At 33.6% G+C, this 15123-nt stretch overlaps 1 protein-coding gene across 1 annotated transcript; it reads right to left on the bottom strand.

The window, feature by feature from the left end:
- Positions 1-1064: 1064 nt before the first annotated feature.
- LOC18507240 (isoflavone 3'-O-methyltransferase 4-like) lies at positions 1065-3633 on the bottom strand. Its single transcript, XM_007099622.3, has 4 exons — positions 3097-3633; positions 2172-2482; positions 1740-1804; positions 1065-1507 (listed from the first exon to the last, which is right to left on the bottom strand). Exons 1-4 carry the CDS (start codon positions 3492-3494, stop codon positions 1211-1213), a joined length of 1071 nt encoding a protein of 356 aa, XP_007099684.3. The 5' UTR covers positions 3495-3633; the 3' UTR covers positions 1065-1210.
- Between the last annotated feature and the right edge of the window lie 11490 nt (positions 3634-15123).

Here is a 15123-nt window from a genome sequence, read left to right as displayed (position 1 = left end):
TCAAAATCTAATTTTTCACAACTCCAAGCCTCCAAAGTCAGTCCCCAATGCACTTCCATTGCAATAATCACCTCAATGGACGACATGGCACTTAATTCTACTATATATATTCAATATATATAGTCCAAATCCTCAATAAAACTTTAAATCATATGGTTCATCAATCATTTCTTTAAAAATTTCTTTAACTGTCATAGTTCATATTTTCATAAACTTGGCATATACACCATATCAGCAAAAGTCCTGAAGTACACCATCTAATTTCAAAGTCATTTTCTACACACATAGGCATAGTCTAAGCCTTTCAAGCATATACACCAAAAGTTTAAATTAACTCCTCAGATAATTTAGTTAACACCACAAATAGCCCGTATCAAAGTTAGGGGTGCTACCCCTTCCATCATCGTCTGTCGCTATCCGACCGTCATCCTACATTACTCTTTGACATAGATTCCCCAAGAAGAGATTCTTTTGGATTCCTCCCTTTTTCCTCATTCCTTTAATCGGAGTACCTTTCTCGCAATCAATTCCTGTTTCCACAAATCTTCAAAAAAAAAAAAAAGCACCTAAAAACCTTGATCTACCATCACCAGTTACCAACCTCTACAAAAAAACTCCCTTTCTTCCTTCCTCTCCCTTTCCCCCACCTTTTCACCAATTGAAATACTCAAAAACTTCCCCAAAAGCCTCAAACCAAAAAGCATAGCCTTTTTATATTTTTCCTAAGTTTTGTGTGTTTAAATGTGTAATCTCCTATGTGTGTTTCTAATTCTTGATGTTGGAGGAGAGGGAGTTTTCTTCCCTTCAATCGAAACCTTTAGGAGCAAGAGCAATCGGATATTTCCAAAATAGATTCGATTCTCTTTTTTTCTTTTATTTATTGAATTTTTTTTTTGGATTGGATCTGCAAGAGATCCGATCCTTGTTTTCTCTTTTTTTTTAAAGAAAAAAAAGAAATTAGTTTTTAAATTTTCATATTTTTTGTGTACTATTGGATTTATTACAATTTGGACGGTCAAGTCCAAAATCTAATTAGTCCATGAAATCCATAATCAAGCCAATCATTGTCTGAATAAAATATGCCCAAAAACCTTATATATATATATATATATATATATCAATTATTGATCAATACAAGACTTAATACAAACTACTGATACAAGACTTATTTGATACAAACTATCAAATCTTTTATGATATAAAGGTCCAACTACTTGAAGAACTCCATGACCCAGAAATTACAAACAAAACACTCATATCTTATGCCACTGAATCCAACTTTAGTTGCCAAGGCTTCGAATTCTGGTTTGGTTCGTTCCTTCCCTCCTGGACACTGAGTCATCATAAGCACATCCATCTGCGAAGCGTATCTCATAAAAGCATTTGTATCGAGTGCAACAGGGAGGACAGCATCAACCACTATAACTTTTCCATCATCTGGGATGGCATTGTAACAATTCTTCAACAGTTTCAAACAATGTTCATCGTTCCAATTATGAAGTATCCACTACAAAAATTTTTGCAAGTTAATTACGTCATTAATTTGTTAACTGATATTTAAGCTAGTACTTTTCAGCAACTTTTGACGAAGCAAATAACAAGAATCAAACTAGGAAAGCGATGATTAAAAAGTGAAAACGGACTAATAATTAATTGATGATTTCTGGTGAGAGATGATTGAATCTGTAACGAACAGTTGCATATGATAGGAAAAAGTTTGTCCAAAAATGCTAACTTACCTTCATGAAAATGGCATCACCTTTAGGAATACTTTCAAACATATCTCCCCCTACATGTTCAACGCCTGTAATTTTGTTGATTTTCCTGTTAGTGTAAAAATAGAGTAATACCAGACAAAACATACCATTTGGCATCAATTATGAATTGAATTTTGGAAAAGTTTCTATCTCAAAAGATTCAGAAATCTTTCCTTTAAACACAAAATTACATGATTAGCAGCCCTTTTATTGTGTCATATTTGTAATACACAAGACTAATGCAACTGCATTAAATTGGCCGAAGGAGGAAGGGAATGCGTTAGGAAGAATTAGCTGAGCACTTTAATTACTTCCACGTTCTGGATTAAGGTAATTGATCAGAAAAAAAAAAAAAAGCTCGACTTTGTAATATTATTCAGAATATATAGAATGATGTGTAAGCCAAGATGTTACCAGCGTAGGCCGGGGCATGTTGTATAACATGAGGCAAGTCAAAATTAATTCCCTTAATAGAGGGGTACTTGGAAGTGATAATGCTGAGAGCGGCTCCTAGACCACCGCCAACATCAACCACTCGGTTGAGCTGCTCAAAACCCTTGTAGGTCCCCAAGATATTCTTCACAACTATAGTCGTGTGGTTGATCATTGCAGTATGGAAAACTTGATTGAATCTGGGGTCCCTACATTGGCCTTCAAATACGTGTGTTCCATGGACCCTGTCAAATGGAGTTCCTCCTTCAATAATTGCATCCTTCAGCTGGGACCTGGCCGTAAAACGAATGAATTTGTTGATTACAGCGGCTAAAAATCTAAACAAAATCAATAGATAAGGGAATTGGGAATCTTTTATGAGTTGAAAATGAGCAACCAAACCATTAGAAGTTAAAACTAATTTAAGTAATGTACCAAATAAAAGGGAAGTGTGAATATCAATACTGGGAAGGAGTCTTGTAAATGTTCAGGTCAGATATGTAAAGAAACTTTTGGTCATGCTATAATCAAGTAGCTCTAGCCCCATTCTAATGTTACTATCTAAGGTGATAGTTGCATTTATTATAAAAAGAATCATTATGTTTACAAATGAGAATCAATAATGCATTGAATATAAAACAGTTTTAAAGTAATATCTTACATACACACTTCACCCTCTTTCCCATAAGTTTTAATCCTCTATTTGAGAGTCACAGTACATGAAAATTTGCACATATTAGCTAATGAAAAATCAAAACATTAGAAGTGAACAATGGTTCCGATTCCCAGCTGAACTTGCAGACAATAAAGTTTCCAGTGGACAAGAAACAGATCAAAATTTAATGGACTAAGAAACATATTAGCTAACGGCTCCATCTAGTCAAGAAAAAAGTGAGAAGAAACACACCAACTATCAAGGACGACCTTGTCCTGAATCAGGGCCATCAAGGGGCCTAATGAAACACCATCGTCATTTGAAACGAAGAATTTGGAAACAGGCGTCAAACTATAGAGCCTCCGAGGATTGTTACCCTGTTCATTATCAGCCACAGAGCAACCGACAATGCTATGGCTGGCTAAAACTCTAAGTATGCGGTCCAGCATCGACGGTGCCTCTGGATTATTCGTACGTAACTGGGCTGCTATCTCATTTGGGGAGAGCTTGGCATCTGGACCAGCTTTGGCTATAATTTCAAAAAGTTGAAGCTGAATTGCTGCATGCATAGACATAGGCAGCACAGAAGAGCTGACAATCTGAATGGCATATAGAAAGCTCTCTTGATCTTGCTTTGTTGAAGATTCCATTGGACAGCGAAAGCCTTTTTCCTCTCCCTCTCTCAAAGTAATTGGATAAGTGGAATTGAAAAGGGTGACACATAAAAATGAAAGGCGACTCTCAGTCTGAGTTGAGAATGACTAGAGGATATCTAGTGATAGTCTAATTATTTGCTAGCCACTGCTCCGCTTGACTTCTTTTGAAAGTTTATATATACTAATTATTGCCTTTAGAATAAAATAATAGAATTCTTACACTGGCAGATTGAAAAAAATTTTAAATTGATAAATCTTGAAAATTTTAAAAAAATATGAAGAGTTAATAAATATTTCGCATAGTAATTTTTTTTTTGTATTTCAGCAACTAGTAGTTCTTCATAACTAAGTTAGGTTTATGCATTAGTTTTATTTTCGTAAAAACAACTTAGGTAAAATAATATAAAAGGATCTCAATTACGAGGGTTTTGAGAGATAAATGTGACTGCCAAAAAAACAAATAAGGAAAAAGTAATGTAAGGAAATAGTGCCAAAATGTGAAACCTCCACCTTCAAAGACGTGTAGCGGAGGTAGACCCGATAACGTGGGTTAGGGCTAGTTCTCTCATTTCCTTGGTAAGCTCCTAGAAGTGAGTTTTTCTAATATTATTAAGGTCTAAGTAGACCTAAGGAATAAATGAATGATGCATATAATAATAAAATAAACGAAAAAAATAGAAATAATAATAATTTTCAACGTATGGACAAAATGGTCATTTTGGTCTCGGGTCTAAATTTTTAAGTTTCATGAACTTGAGTACTTTTAATCTATTGTGGACCTTTTCTCAGTGTCAAAAGAGTAAAAAGTTTGAGCCAAAAGGAAGAAGAAGGCAAAGTCAACTATGCAATGGCATTTTTGTAAATAAGTGAAACTTTAGTCAACTATAAGATAAATATCAAAGTTTTCCAGCACTTTCTCCTCACTTCTAGAAGCTTCTTATTCTTCTTCCCATTCTTTTTCCTCACTAAACGTTTTCCATCTTCCATGGAAGCCATCCCTTGAAACCTCCATAACTTTCTCAAAGTAACTTCAATTCTCATGCTTTAGCACGCTTTTTCATAGGATTCTTTGTGCTCTTTCACTTTTACATCTCAAGAACCCTCAAAAGTCTTTCCTCAATACTTTCTCTCACTAGTTGGATGTTTTAGAGAGAGAGAGAGAGAGACTTTCCATAATAGCTTAACAAACTCTTGAAAAGGGATTCAACTACAAAATCACCAAGGTGAGTAGTGAGTTAAGGTTGATTTTTAAGTTGTTGATGAATGGCTAATGGTTAGAATTGTGGATTGTCTTATTGTTGAAGGTTATTTATTTATTTCTAGTGAGGCTAAAGTAGTGCAAAGTAATGACTAGTCAAATGGTAATTGGAAGTTAGTTAGGAATAACTAGTAAAACTTGATTTAGGAAACAACTTTTGGAATAGTATTCATGTAAATTGAGTTGGTGTGGTGCTATTGTGTGTGATAGGTTCATACGAGACCCCATATCTCCACTTGGAGCATTAGTGGATGTTGGAGTCGATTAAAGAATCAACAAAGACAAGTGAGTGAACTTGCATCTAAATTGTTTTGGGAAACGCATATGTGTTTGAATGAATCATTTGAAAATTTTAATTGTTTTTTTGCTTTAAAATGTACCTGGGGAACAAACCCTTGATGAAATGTTCTTATATTATGAAATGTGCAATGTGATTAGTTCATGTGTTCCTACATTATGTTGATGTGTATGTTATGCATTAAATGGTACTATTGTGTGATAATTATAACCGTGCGTGTACGGTGTGGGAGTGCACATGACAGTGCCGGTACTGTGCGGTGTGAGAGTGCACAAGCCAATGATTTATGCCATGTGCGGTGTGGGAGAGCACATGATGCTAATGATGATATTGTAATGTGCGGTGTGGGAGCACACATGAGTTGGGGGAGAGTTGTGGTGATGCTGGTAGTTGTATATATGTTTATATATGTTATATATAGAGAGGTTATGGAAAATATATTGTGATTGCATTGAATATTGAATGTTAAAATTTGACAAATGTTTTCCAATTCATTTTCACTGCAGCAAAAATGGATTTTCATTGTGACAAGAATTCTTTTAATTTCATTGCCCTGTTTCTCACTGCAGCAAAATTTCATTCTCACTGTAGTGCAAACTCTCGGGTGCTGGGAGCTTGACTAGCCCAGATTTTCACTACAGCGAAAATGCATTCTCGCTGCAGCGAGAAACTCTCGGGTGCTGGGGGTAAAATTTTGCCTAAATTTCACTATACCGAGATTCACCCTTCCATGCTTGCCTTGCTTAGACTTCATTGTAGTTTTCACTCTTTAACATCATTGTTGATCATGGATCTTTCAATACTAAGGCACTAAATAATCAAGGGTTGAATTGAGGGGTTTTTAACAAGAGATTAAGCTAAATTGCATTGTTTTCAACATAAGTGCATCATGTTTTCTAAAACTTTCCATATTGATGCTTGTTCCTTTCTTATGTTCACTCACTGGGTTTATACTCACTCTTTTCAACTTCATGTTTTCAGATTTGGAGGCAGTTGAGACTTAGGTTGAGGTGTCCATATGTATCCGTCTTTTTGGTAGGTACCAGGGGCGAAGGGTACGCCAACAATGGGGGGGCTGTGGCCCCCCCAAAATTTTTACAAATATTTATTTTTTATATATATTTTATTAATGACTCCTCCAAAATTTTTTAAAATTTTTATTTATTATATCTTATTAATGGCCCACTCAAAATAAATTTTTTATTTAATAATTAATATAAATAAAAAAATAAAACAACCTTACAAACTTACTTAACTTTACCCTAATTTAAGTTTCTCTACACCTCTTTCTCTTTTTCTTTTTCTTTTTCTCTTCTCTTTTGTGTCTTTTTATTTTTATTTCTCTTTTCTTGTAACTCACCATTACAACACACCTTATTTTTCAAAAGAGATTTATGAGCTTGTGAGTTTGGACAAGAAAAGACAGAGATCACCTACCACCATTGTGTAAAATTAAGAAGAGGTAAAGTTTTGTTTTACCTTTTTCTTTCTATTTATATTATTTTGACTCTTTCGGTTTCTACAGCAACTACAGAAAGAGCCTTTTCAGCAATGAAAATTGTGAAAACAAGACCCAGGAACAAAATAGATGATGAGTTTCTTGTAGATAATTTAGTTGTTTATATTGAGAAAGATATTGCCAGTCTTTTCAGTATAGAGTCAATAATTGATGAATTTGAATCTAAGAACATCGTCGAGCACAACTTTCTTAGATAACTATTATAAGTTTTTTTTTATTTTTTTATTTACATGTTATATAAAATTATTGTCTATTATAAATCTTTTGATCGTTGGTTAAATTCAACATATTAGTTTTAAAAAATTTTAGCTTTTATTTTTTTCATCTTTGGCCCCCTCAACAAAAATTGACTAGCTCCGCCCCTGGTAGGTACCATAGCATTCAGTAGTTGTACCTTCACCCAAGATCACTCCATTGGAAGTCAATGAGTCTTTTTGCCTTTGTATGTATACACGTGATGTAAATCACTAAAATACATGTCATACAAAATATATGTTTATTTTGATTAACGTTGCCACTATGAGTTGGCAATGGGTGACATTATTTTGGATAATATAAATGTAAGTAGTTGGTTGCCATGTTATATTGTTGAAATAATTATACTTGAGAATTACAAAATATGGCATTTAAAGTAATGGATAAAATGATGAACAAGATCATATAAAAAAAGACTTGCTTGGGCTTAGTGGACTAGGCCCATTGGGCCCATGCACCGATCATGGCCAGGAAATTGGGCTATGACACAAAAAAAGTAATTTGACTTCCAACTTAGGTATGGTTGTCCAGAACCAAACCAATGTAAAGAAAAAGTAAGAATATATATAATCAACTCTGATTGCCAAAAAAAATAATGCTCATAGTTAATTCAAAAAAAGAAGAAGATGTAAGGAATTCACAAAAGTAGTGCTTAACCACGATGGTTCATCTACCTCTGCCCACAACTCATGGGTTTACCCCCTTAAAATCCAACGTTATGCCAAAATAATGAAACAATTTATTGTTTACGTAACCAGTCAGTTTGCCTTAATACAAACAAGACAACTTATGGACTTTACCTTTATTGCCAATGAGATGATTGATGTCATGAAAAAAATTAGGAAAAGTTGCATTTTTCTAAAAGTTGATTTTGAAAAAACCTTTGATAGTGTTGCATGAGAGTTCTGAGACTTTGTTATGAGATGTATGAGTTGGTGATAAATGGCGTTGGTGGATCATGGCTTGTATCTCAAACAGCCTTTGTCTTTGTTCTAGCGAATGGCACACCAACAAAAGATATTTGAATGGACAGAGGGCTCAAACAAGGATACCCTCTCCCTTTTACTTTTTGTTAAAAATGTTAGCTCCACAAATAAGTGACAAGAATATCAAAGGAGGGATGAATTGGATTTTCAAAGTTTTGGAGAATAAAAATCGACTAGCTATAGTTGATTATGATGAACCTCCAATCGACTATGGTTGTGGTTCTTTTGATAGACCAACTTCAAAGCCATTTAAAACAAACTTGTAGTCAAATACAAAGATTCAATAATCAATCCTAGATCAGAAAATCATCTTAAAGCTTATAAGAGAAGTTCCAAAGAAGATTTTGATGAATATGCAAATCTTAAGCAAGTCTACTCAACCAAACATAGGCAAAAGATCTCTTATGAAATACTTGAAATATTTTTCAAATGTAAATAAAAAAAGAATAACTCAAAAAGAATATTTCAGGAAATCTTTTTAACAAGGGGTAAACAAGTAATGACGATAGAGAAAGATTTGACAAGGAAGCAAACTAATATGTGAAGAGTTTAGGTCAAAACACAAGCAATTTATGAAATGGGTTTCTCTTGAAATGAAATGGCAAAAACCTAAACAAAAATAAAAAGAAGACACAAGTGTTTTATAAAGGTTCGATGTGTACATCATCTCACTTGGTTCAGCAAAGAGTTTCAAATCTAATCAAGAAAATGTGCTTTTTAAACAGGATCAAGTATAAACCCTTACAATAACTTTTTCGCTGGGTTAAGCAATAACCTTTAAAATGGGTTTTAATAGCATCAACCACAAACCCTCACAATGATTTTTAACGAGGCTCAACCAAAAACTCTCAAAAACGTTTTTTACCAAGATCAAGTGGAACCATAAATTGCCTTTTAAATGGGAACAAGCATAACCCACTCTAACTTTTCAATGTTAAGTTAGAACCTTTAAACCAATGGTTTGAAGAAATGGCAAGAGTGCCTTTAAGAGTTGGATTATACTAGTTTAGTACTAAGGTGGAAGGATGCCTAAATGATGGGTAGAAAGATTAGAGCGAAAGCACAAATGAAGTTTTAACTTAAGTAAGAATGCTTGGTTTTGCTTTGTTTCTCTCGTTCTTTTCAAGACTTTGATTCTCAAGAGTTTGGCCCTTTTTCTCTATTTTTCCATGCTTGAAATGCTTCAGAAAGGTCCATTTTATAGTTGGAGAGATCTGGTGCCATTAGAGATGAATCTCACAAGAATCTAACCATTAGACACATGTTTGAAACAAATATTATAGTTATTTAGCCTCTAGGATCGACTATAAGGATCTTAGGATCGACTATGGTTCTTCATATCTTTGAATTAGGGCTTCTACAATCAAATATATTCATCTTCTACTTGATCCTTTACCCAAGAGCATGTAAGTTTAATTTCAAAGCCTAGGTAGTCAACTGGGAGACTTTAAGGAATGACTAGGGCTTCTTAAAGTTTGAATTTTCTCGTTCAATCTGCCTTAGGATCTACTGGAGAACTTATAAGATCGACTAGGGTTATTTTTGTTTTTGAGATTTTGTAACCATTTTGCCATTGAATTGACTACAGCATCTCTTGGATCAACTGGGCCTTTGTTTTCTTCAAGATTTCTTCAAGTTTTCCATACATTCTGCCACTAGATCAATTTACCTTGCTCTAGGATCAATTGGATCATTGTCTTGACTTAAAGCAAGCTTGGTGTTATGTAGACTGATCATCTTTGAATGCTTTAAGATAAACTCCACCACTTGTGAACCTATCTTGCACTTTCAAACATCTCAAGAGTAATTGTTAGGGAGATCATTAAAATAACTCATTCAAGCAAGTTTAACACTTATACAACTAAGTTATTCAAGCTTGCTGACATTTATGAAGTGAGTGTGTGATAGTTAAAATAATTCAAGAATTTACACAACTTAAAACAATCAAGCTTGTAATTATGTCATAACAAATATATGAGAGTTAAATCACTTGAAAAACCTATTAAAGTTCATTTAAATGATGTCCAAGAACATTTGATCATTTTGTCATAATCAAAACCATAATCATTATAAAGCTAACATTCTCCCCCTTTTTGATATGACAAAAACATAAGTATAACTTGCATTTGAAATCTCCTTTGAAACCTCCCCTTACCTCATTTAGTCTCTAAGCCCTTGTTTAAAAACATTCAATCTCTAATGAGAACGATTTAAGAATAATTTGAACTTTGAATTCTAATTCGCCCCCTCAACATATACATCAAGGTTCAAAAGGTTTCAGTTCTCAAATTTGCTCAAAAACTTTCTCACCCTTTTTGTTATATCAAAAAGGTTTAAAAGTGTGAGCGTTAAACATTGAAGCTCAAAAGATAAGAGTTATCTAAAGTCATCAAACATGAGCATCAAGAGCTACGATAAAGCCATAAATCATCAAGTCATGTGTAAATCACTCAACTATAACCAACCATGATCAAGTATGCCCCATATATATTTATATAGTCAAGTTGTGGGCATAACCTGAAGTTCAAGAAGGATAAGGAAAATAAATGGCTTACTTTTTGTGAGAAAAGGATTTTCAATGAGCACATAGTTGTCACTAATGTTTAGCTCCAATACCAAGTGTTAAAACACAAAATACCAATTGATATATATATAAGTATAATCTCCCTTTCTAAGAACGTAAGTACAAAATCAATTGTGAAAGATAGAATCATTTTAAAGCTCATCATATTAGTTAGAGAGAATCATTTTAAAGCTCATCAAATCTATCAGTAGCAAACTAGTCAAAACTTCCCATTTTGAAAGGACTTTTAGCATACCAAGCATGTAAATTTGCAAAGTTCAAATGTTAGTTAAAATTCTACCTAAGCTATCACGACCCGAAACCTCCCTCGGGCCCATGACAACCCCTACAACGTCCCGATTGATATTCATTACCCGGAATACCAATCAGAACCCCACAAGGCTTACATATCAATTTTAAACAATTTTCAGTCGTTTCCAGCTCAAGTAAATCAAAAGACAAAAATATAGCATTTTTATATAAAACAATATTTATAGAAACACGTGTAAGTAATCTTTTGTAACTTAGAAGTAAAATAAATTCATACATACAATAATTTACAAAGTTATAATATACAATAATAATTACAATGACAAGTGACCCATACATACACCAAGTATTGGTGATAGTAACCTACTGTCTGTGTGATAGAGGGGTCAACTAGAATCCTTGACAAAATCGGGTATCTACAAGCTACCACAGGCCTGAAATATTTGGAAAGGAGGTGGGTGAGATTTTACAATCCCAATGAGTAAACAGACATTGCCATAAATATCTAAAGGCGAGTAACATGGAGGCAAGTTTAAACAACAAATTACAAACCATTTCATAAGGTTTTCAATTTATTTCTTAAACTATAAAATATTTGTAATTTACCAAAACAGTTGTTAAGGCTTATAACTTTTATTAAAAACAGGGCTCAAGCCAAAACTAGTCCTCGGGGATACCTTGGCTAAGGCATCTAACCGAGTCCGCCAAGGTTGTTAAGATATTTACATGTTAAACACATGTTAGTTTTGAAAACAAGTCGTTCCTTGACATTGACCGAGTTGCACATTCACGTGGGGGTTCGATGTGAAGTGAGCTCTAACACTACCCCGGGAGTTACCCTCCTCGCCTCTACAATCAGAGTAACTATATAACCGGGTTTACCGTGCCCCTCTAATAGGCAGTCCATGAAAACCCGTCACTGCAGTGACTAAACCCACCAATTTTAATAAAATTTCGACAGTATAACGTGACTTTTATTTATTTACCTAACCTGCATAGTAAAAGACAGCTTACATAAATTCCCAATGCAATTATAAAATATAGCCACATATACTCATATATCATAAGCCATTCATAGGAAAATATATTTTTCAAGACAATTGACAGCCTCCAATTACTCAATTTCATAATAAAAAGTTTCTTATTTCAGAAAATCAAGACAATATATTTATTTGTCACATTTATTTCTAAAACATAAAAAATCACATTTTAATCTCATTTTCGTTTCATAAAATCCATGAAGAGCATTTAAAACTAAACTCTAGATAATTTACAATAATAATAGGTTTACTAGCCGTTTGTACAAATTAAATGCTTTCTAGGTGCCTCGATCACTGTTCGTCATGTATGACTTCCTGGCCTTTACCGGAAGGCTCTCCTCCTAAACACATTGCAAAAATTTCACAATTTACCACATTGATGCTAAATCACTATATAATTGACTTAAATCCTATACTAATGCATGGTATGAAATGCAATAGCCTAAAACGGCTTAAACGCGGTATTAACCTATTTTTGGCACTTTACCCGATAAATTACTAACGCGCTCTATTTTAGCTCTAAATTGTCCCATTTTCTCTCCAACATTTCTAACCATTAAATATCAGCCAATAATCCTCTAAAATCACCAAAATCAGCTTACTTTTCTCCTTGAAAATTCAGCCAAAAATGGGACATTAACTAGGTAAATTTTCCACTTTGTTTTTCTATCACATTTAACCTTTTTTCATCATTTTCTCCTCATTTCTCTTAGAATAAAAATCAGTTCTTCATCATTGTACATCATTGAAGATTCGGCCAAGGGTGGGTATTGTGAAAATTTCATACTTTCTTGCCCAATTTGATTTCTATACACATTTAACTAACTAAAACTATCAATTTAACTAAAAATCAAAACATAAGAATTTCAAATTCCTCCCCCTTGAAATTCGGCCAGCCCTTGGTATCACTTTTTGATCTCTCTCCTCAAGCATGATAAATGAAAACAAAGGCATAGGAAAGGTAGAAATCAAGCTAAAGTAGAAAAATCTTACCATTAGACGCGTAAATGGACGAAAAACGCGATTTTCTCTTTTAATTTTCTAGTTTTCCTTTGGTTTTTCTCTTTTCTTCCTTCCCTCTCTATTTTCTCTCTTGTTCTCTCCTTATGGCCGGCCATCACCTAATGTGGGGTTTAAATGGGCTGATTTTCCTTTAAAATAATATTAAACAATTAAAAAGTGTCATGTGTCACTTTCCCATTGGCCCGTTTTTAAAATTTCGTCCTTTAAACTTCAATTTTTCACCACTTAACATACCATAGTTATTCATGCCAAAAATAAGTAAATCTTATGATTTTGACAAGTTTTGGGTGGTGAAAATTACGGTTTTTACCCCGAGGTGACAAAATTATCGTTTTGCCCTTATGTTTCGAAAATTACCGGAATTGAAATTTTTCACTTCCTATCATTAAATTATACTCCAAATAGTTAATCTTGGTCAAAAATTTCACTCCATGATCAAATTATTATCTTTGGTGGCAAAATGACAATTTTACCCCTGAACATCAAAATTTTAAATTTTTCTCCAAATGAACCATTGAACTCCGAAAAATCATTTTTAGTAATTCCTGGACTGTAAAATATTAAATTTCATCCTACAATTCCTATTTGAACTAGTTCAAGGTTTAATCAACTCAAGTGTATCGTTAGGTACAATACCGAGTTTTGTCTATTCTTAAGAACTTTCCTAGCGCAATAACATGCTACTCAGTGCATGTATGTCATGACATGTGTTTATAGGGTCGGGTTTTACATAAGCAGTTATACGTAACAAACAAATAATATATTGGTAAGTAGAGTATCGATCTCATAGAGCGTTGATCAAAAATATTACTAAGTTCTAAAATTAAAACAATTTAGTTTTATTCAAACAATCAAACATTTTTTTTTAATGCTGGAAAAACACGCAGGGCGCAGATACCCTGTTAATTTTATTAATTATGAAATATAAAGTTCAAAGGAGGGGGACATGAACCGAACCTCCAAGTTACATGAGCATAAGAAAGTTTCGGAGACGCACCTAGAGTAATAGAATTTGAAACCTAAAATTTAAGGCACTAGAAATACCTCTCACATTCCCAACTAGCTGCAAAGTTCACCGAGATGGCATCTTCATCTGAGTCCTCATCATTTTCCCCCATGTCCACGGTTTTGTCTGAAGCTAAACTTAATATTTTATCAATTGAAACTTCAGTGCCTAAATGTCTCCTACGCTGTACCCTAGGATAAATCTCAATTTCTGTGAATTTTGTTCCGAAGAAAGAGGAAAAAGAAGGAACATCACTTAGTTCTTTTGTAAAACCCGACCCTATAAACACATGTCATGACATACATGCACTGAGTAGCATGTTATTACGCTAGGAATGTCCCTAAGAATAGACGAAACTCGGTATTGTACCTAACGGTACACTAGAGTTGATTTAATCTCGAACTAGTTCAAATAGGAATCATAGGATGAAATTTAATATTTTACAGTACATGAATGACTAAAAATGATTGTTCGGAGTTCGAGGGTTCATTTGGGGAAAAATTGAAAATTTTGATGTTTAGGGGTAAAATCGTCATTTTGCCACCTAAGATAATAATTTGATCATGGAGTGAAATTTTTGACCAAGATTAACTATTTGGAGTATAATTTAATGATAGGAAGTGAAAAATTTCAATTTCGGCAATTTTTGAAACATAGGGGCAAAACGGTAATTTTGTCAGCCCGAGGTAAAACCTAATTTTCAGCACCCAAAACTTGTCAAAATCAAAGGATTTATTTATTTTTGGTATGAATAGCTATGGTATTTTAAGTGATGAAAAATTGAAGTTTAAAGGACGAAATTTTAAAAACAAGCCAATGGAAAAGTGACACATGGCACTTTTTAATGATTTAATATTAATTTAAAGGAAAATCAGCCCATTTAAACCCCACATCAGGTGATGGTCGGCTATAAGGAGAATATAAGAGAGAAAATAGAGAGGAAAGGAAGAAAAGAGAAAAACCAAAGGAAAACTAGAAAATTCAAAGGGGAATTCGCGTTTTTCGTCTGTTTACGCGTCTAACGGTAAGATTTTTCGACTTTAGCTTGATTTCTACCTTTCCTGTGCCTTTGTTTCCATTTAGCATGCTTGAGGAGAGAGATCAAAAAGTGATACCAAGGGTTGGCTGAATTTCAAGGGGAAGGATTTTGAAATTTTTATGTTTTGATTCTTAGTTAAATTTGTAGTTTTAGTTAGTTAAATGTGTATAGAAATCAAATTGGGCAAGAAAGCATCAAATTTTCACAATACCCACCCTTAGCCGAATATTCAATTATGTACAATGATGATGAACTGATTTTTATTCTAAGAGAAATGAAGAGAAAATGATGAAAAATGGTTAAATGTGATAGAAAAACAAAGTGGAAAATTAACCGAGTTAATGTCCCATTTTTGGTCAAATTTTT

Source organism: Theobroma cacao, chromosome 7, assembly GCF_053813885.1.
Source record: "Theobroma cacao isolate CCN51 chromosome 7, ASM5381388v1, whole genome shotgun sequence".
Classification (NCBI taxonomy): domain Eukaryota; kingdom Viridiplantae; phylum Streptophyta; class Magnoliopsida; order Malvales; family Malvaceae; genus Theobroma; species Theobroma cacao.
The sequence above is the reverse complement of the archived record's forward strand: the minus strand, read 5'-3'. Positions and strand labels throughout refer to the sequence as shown.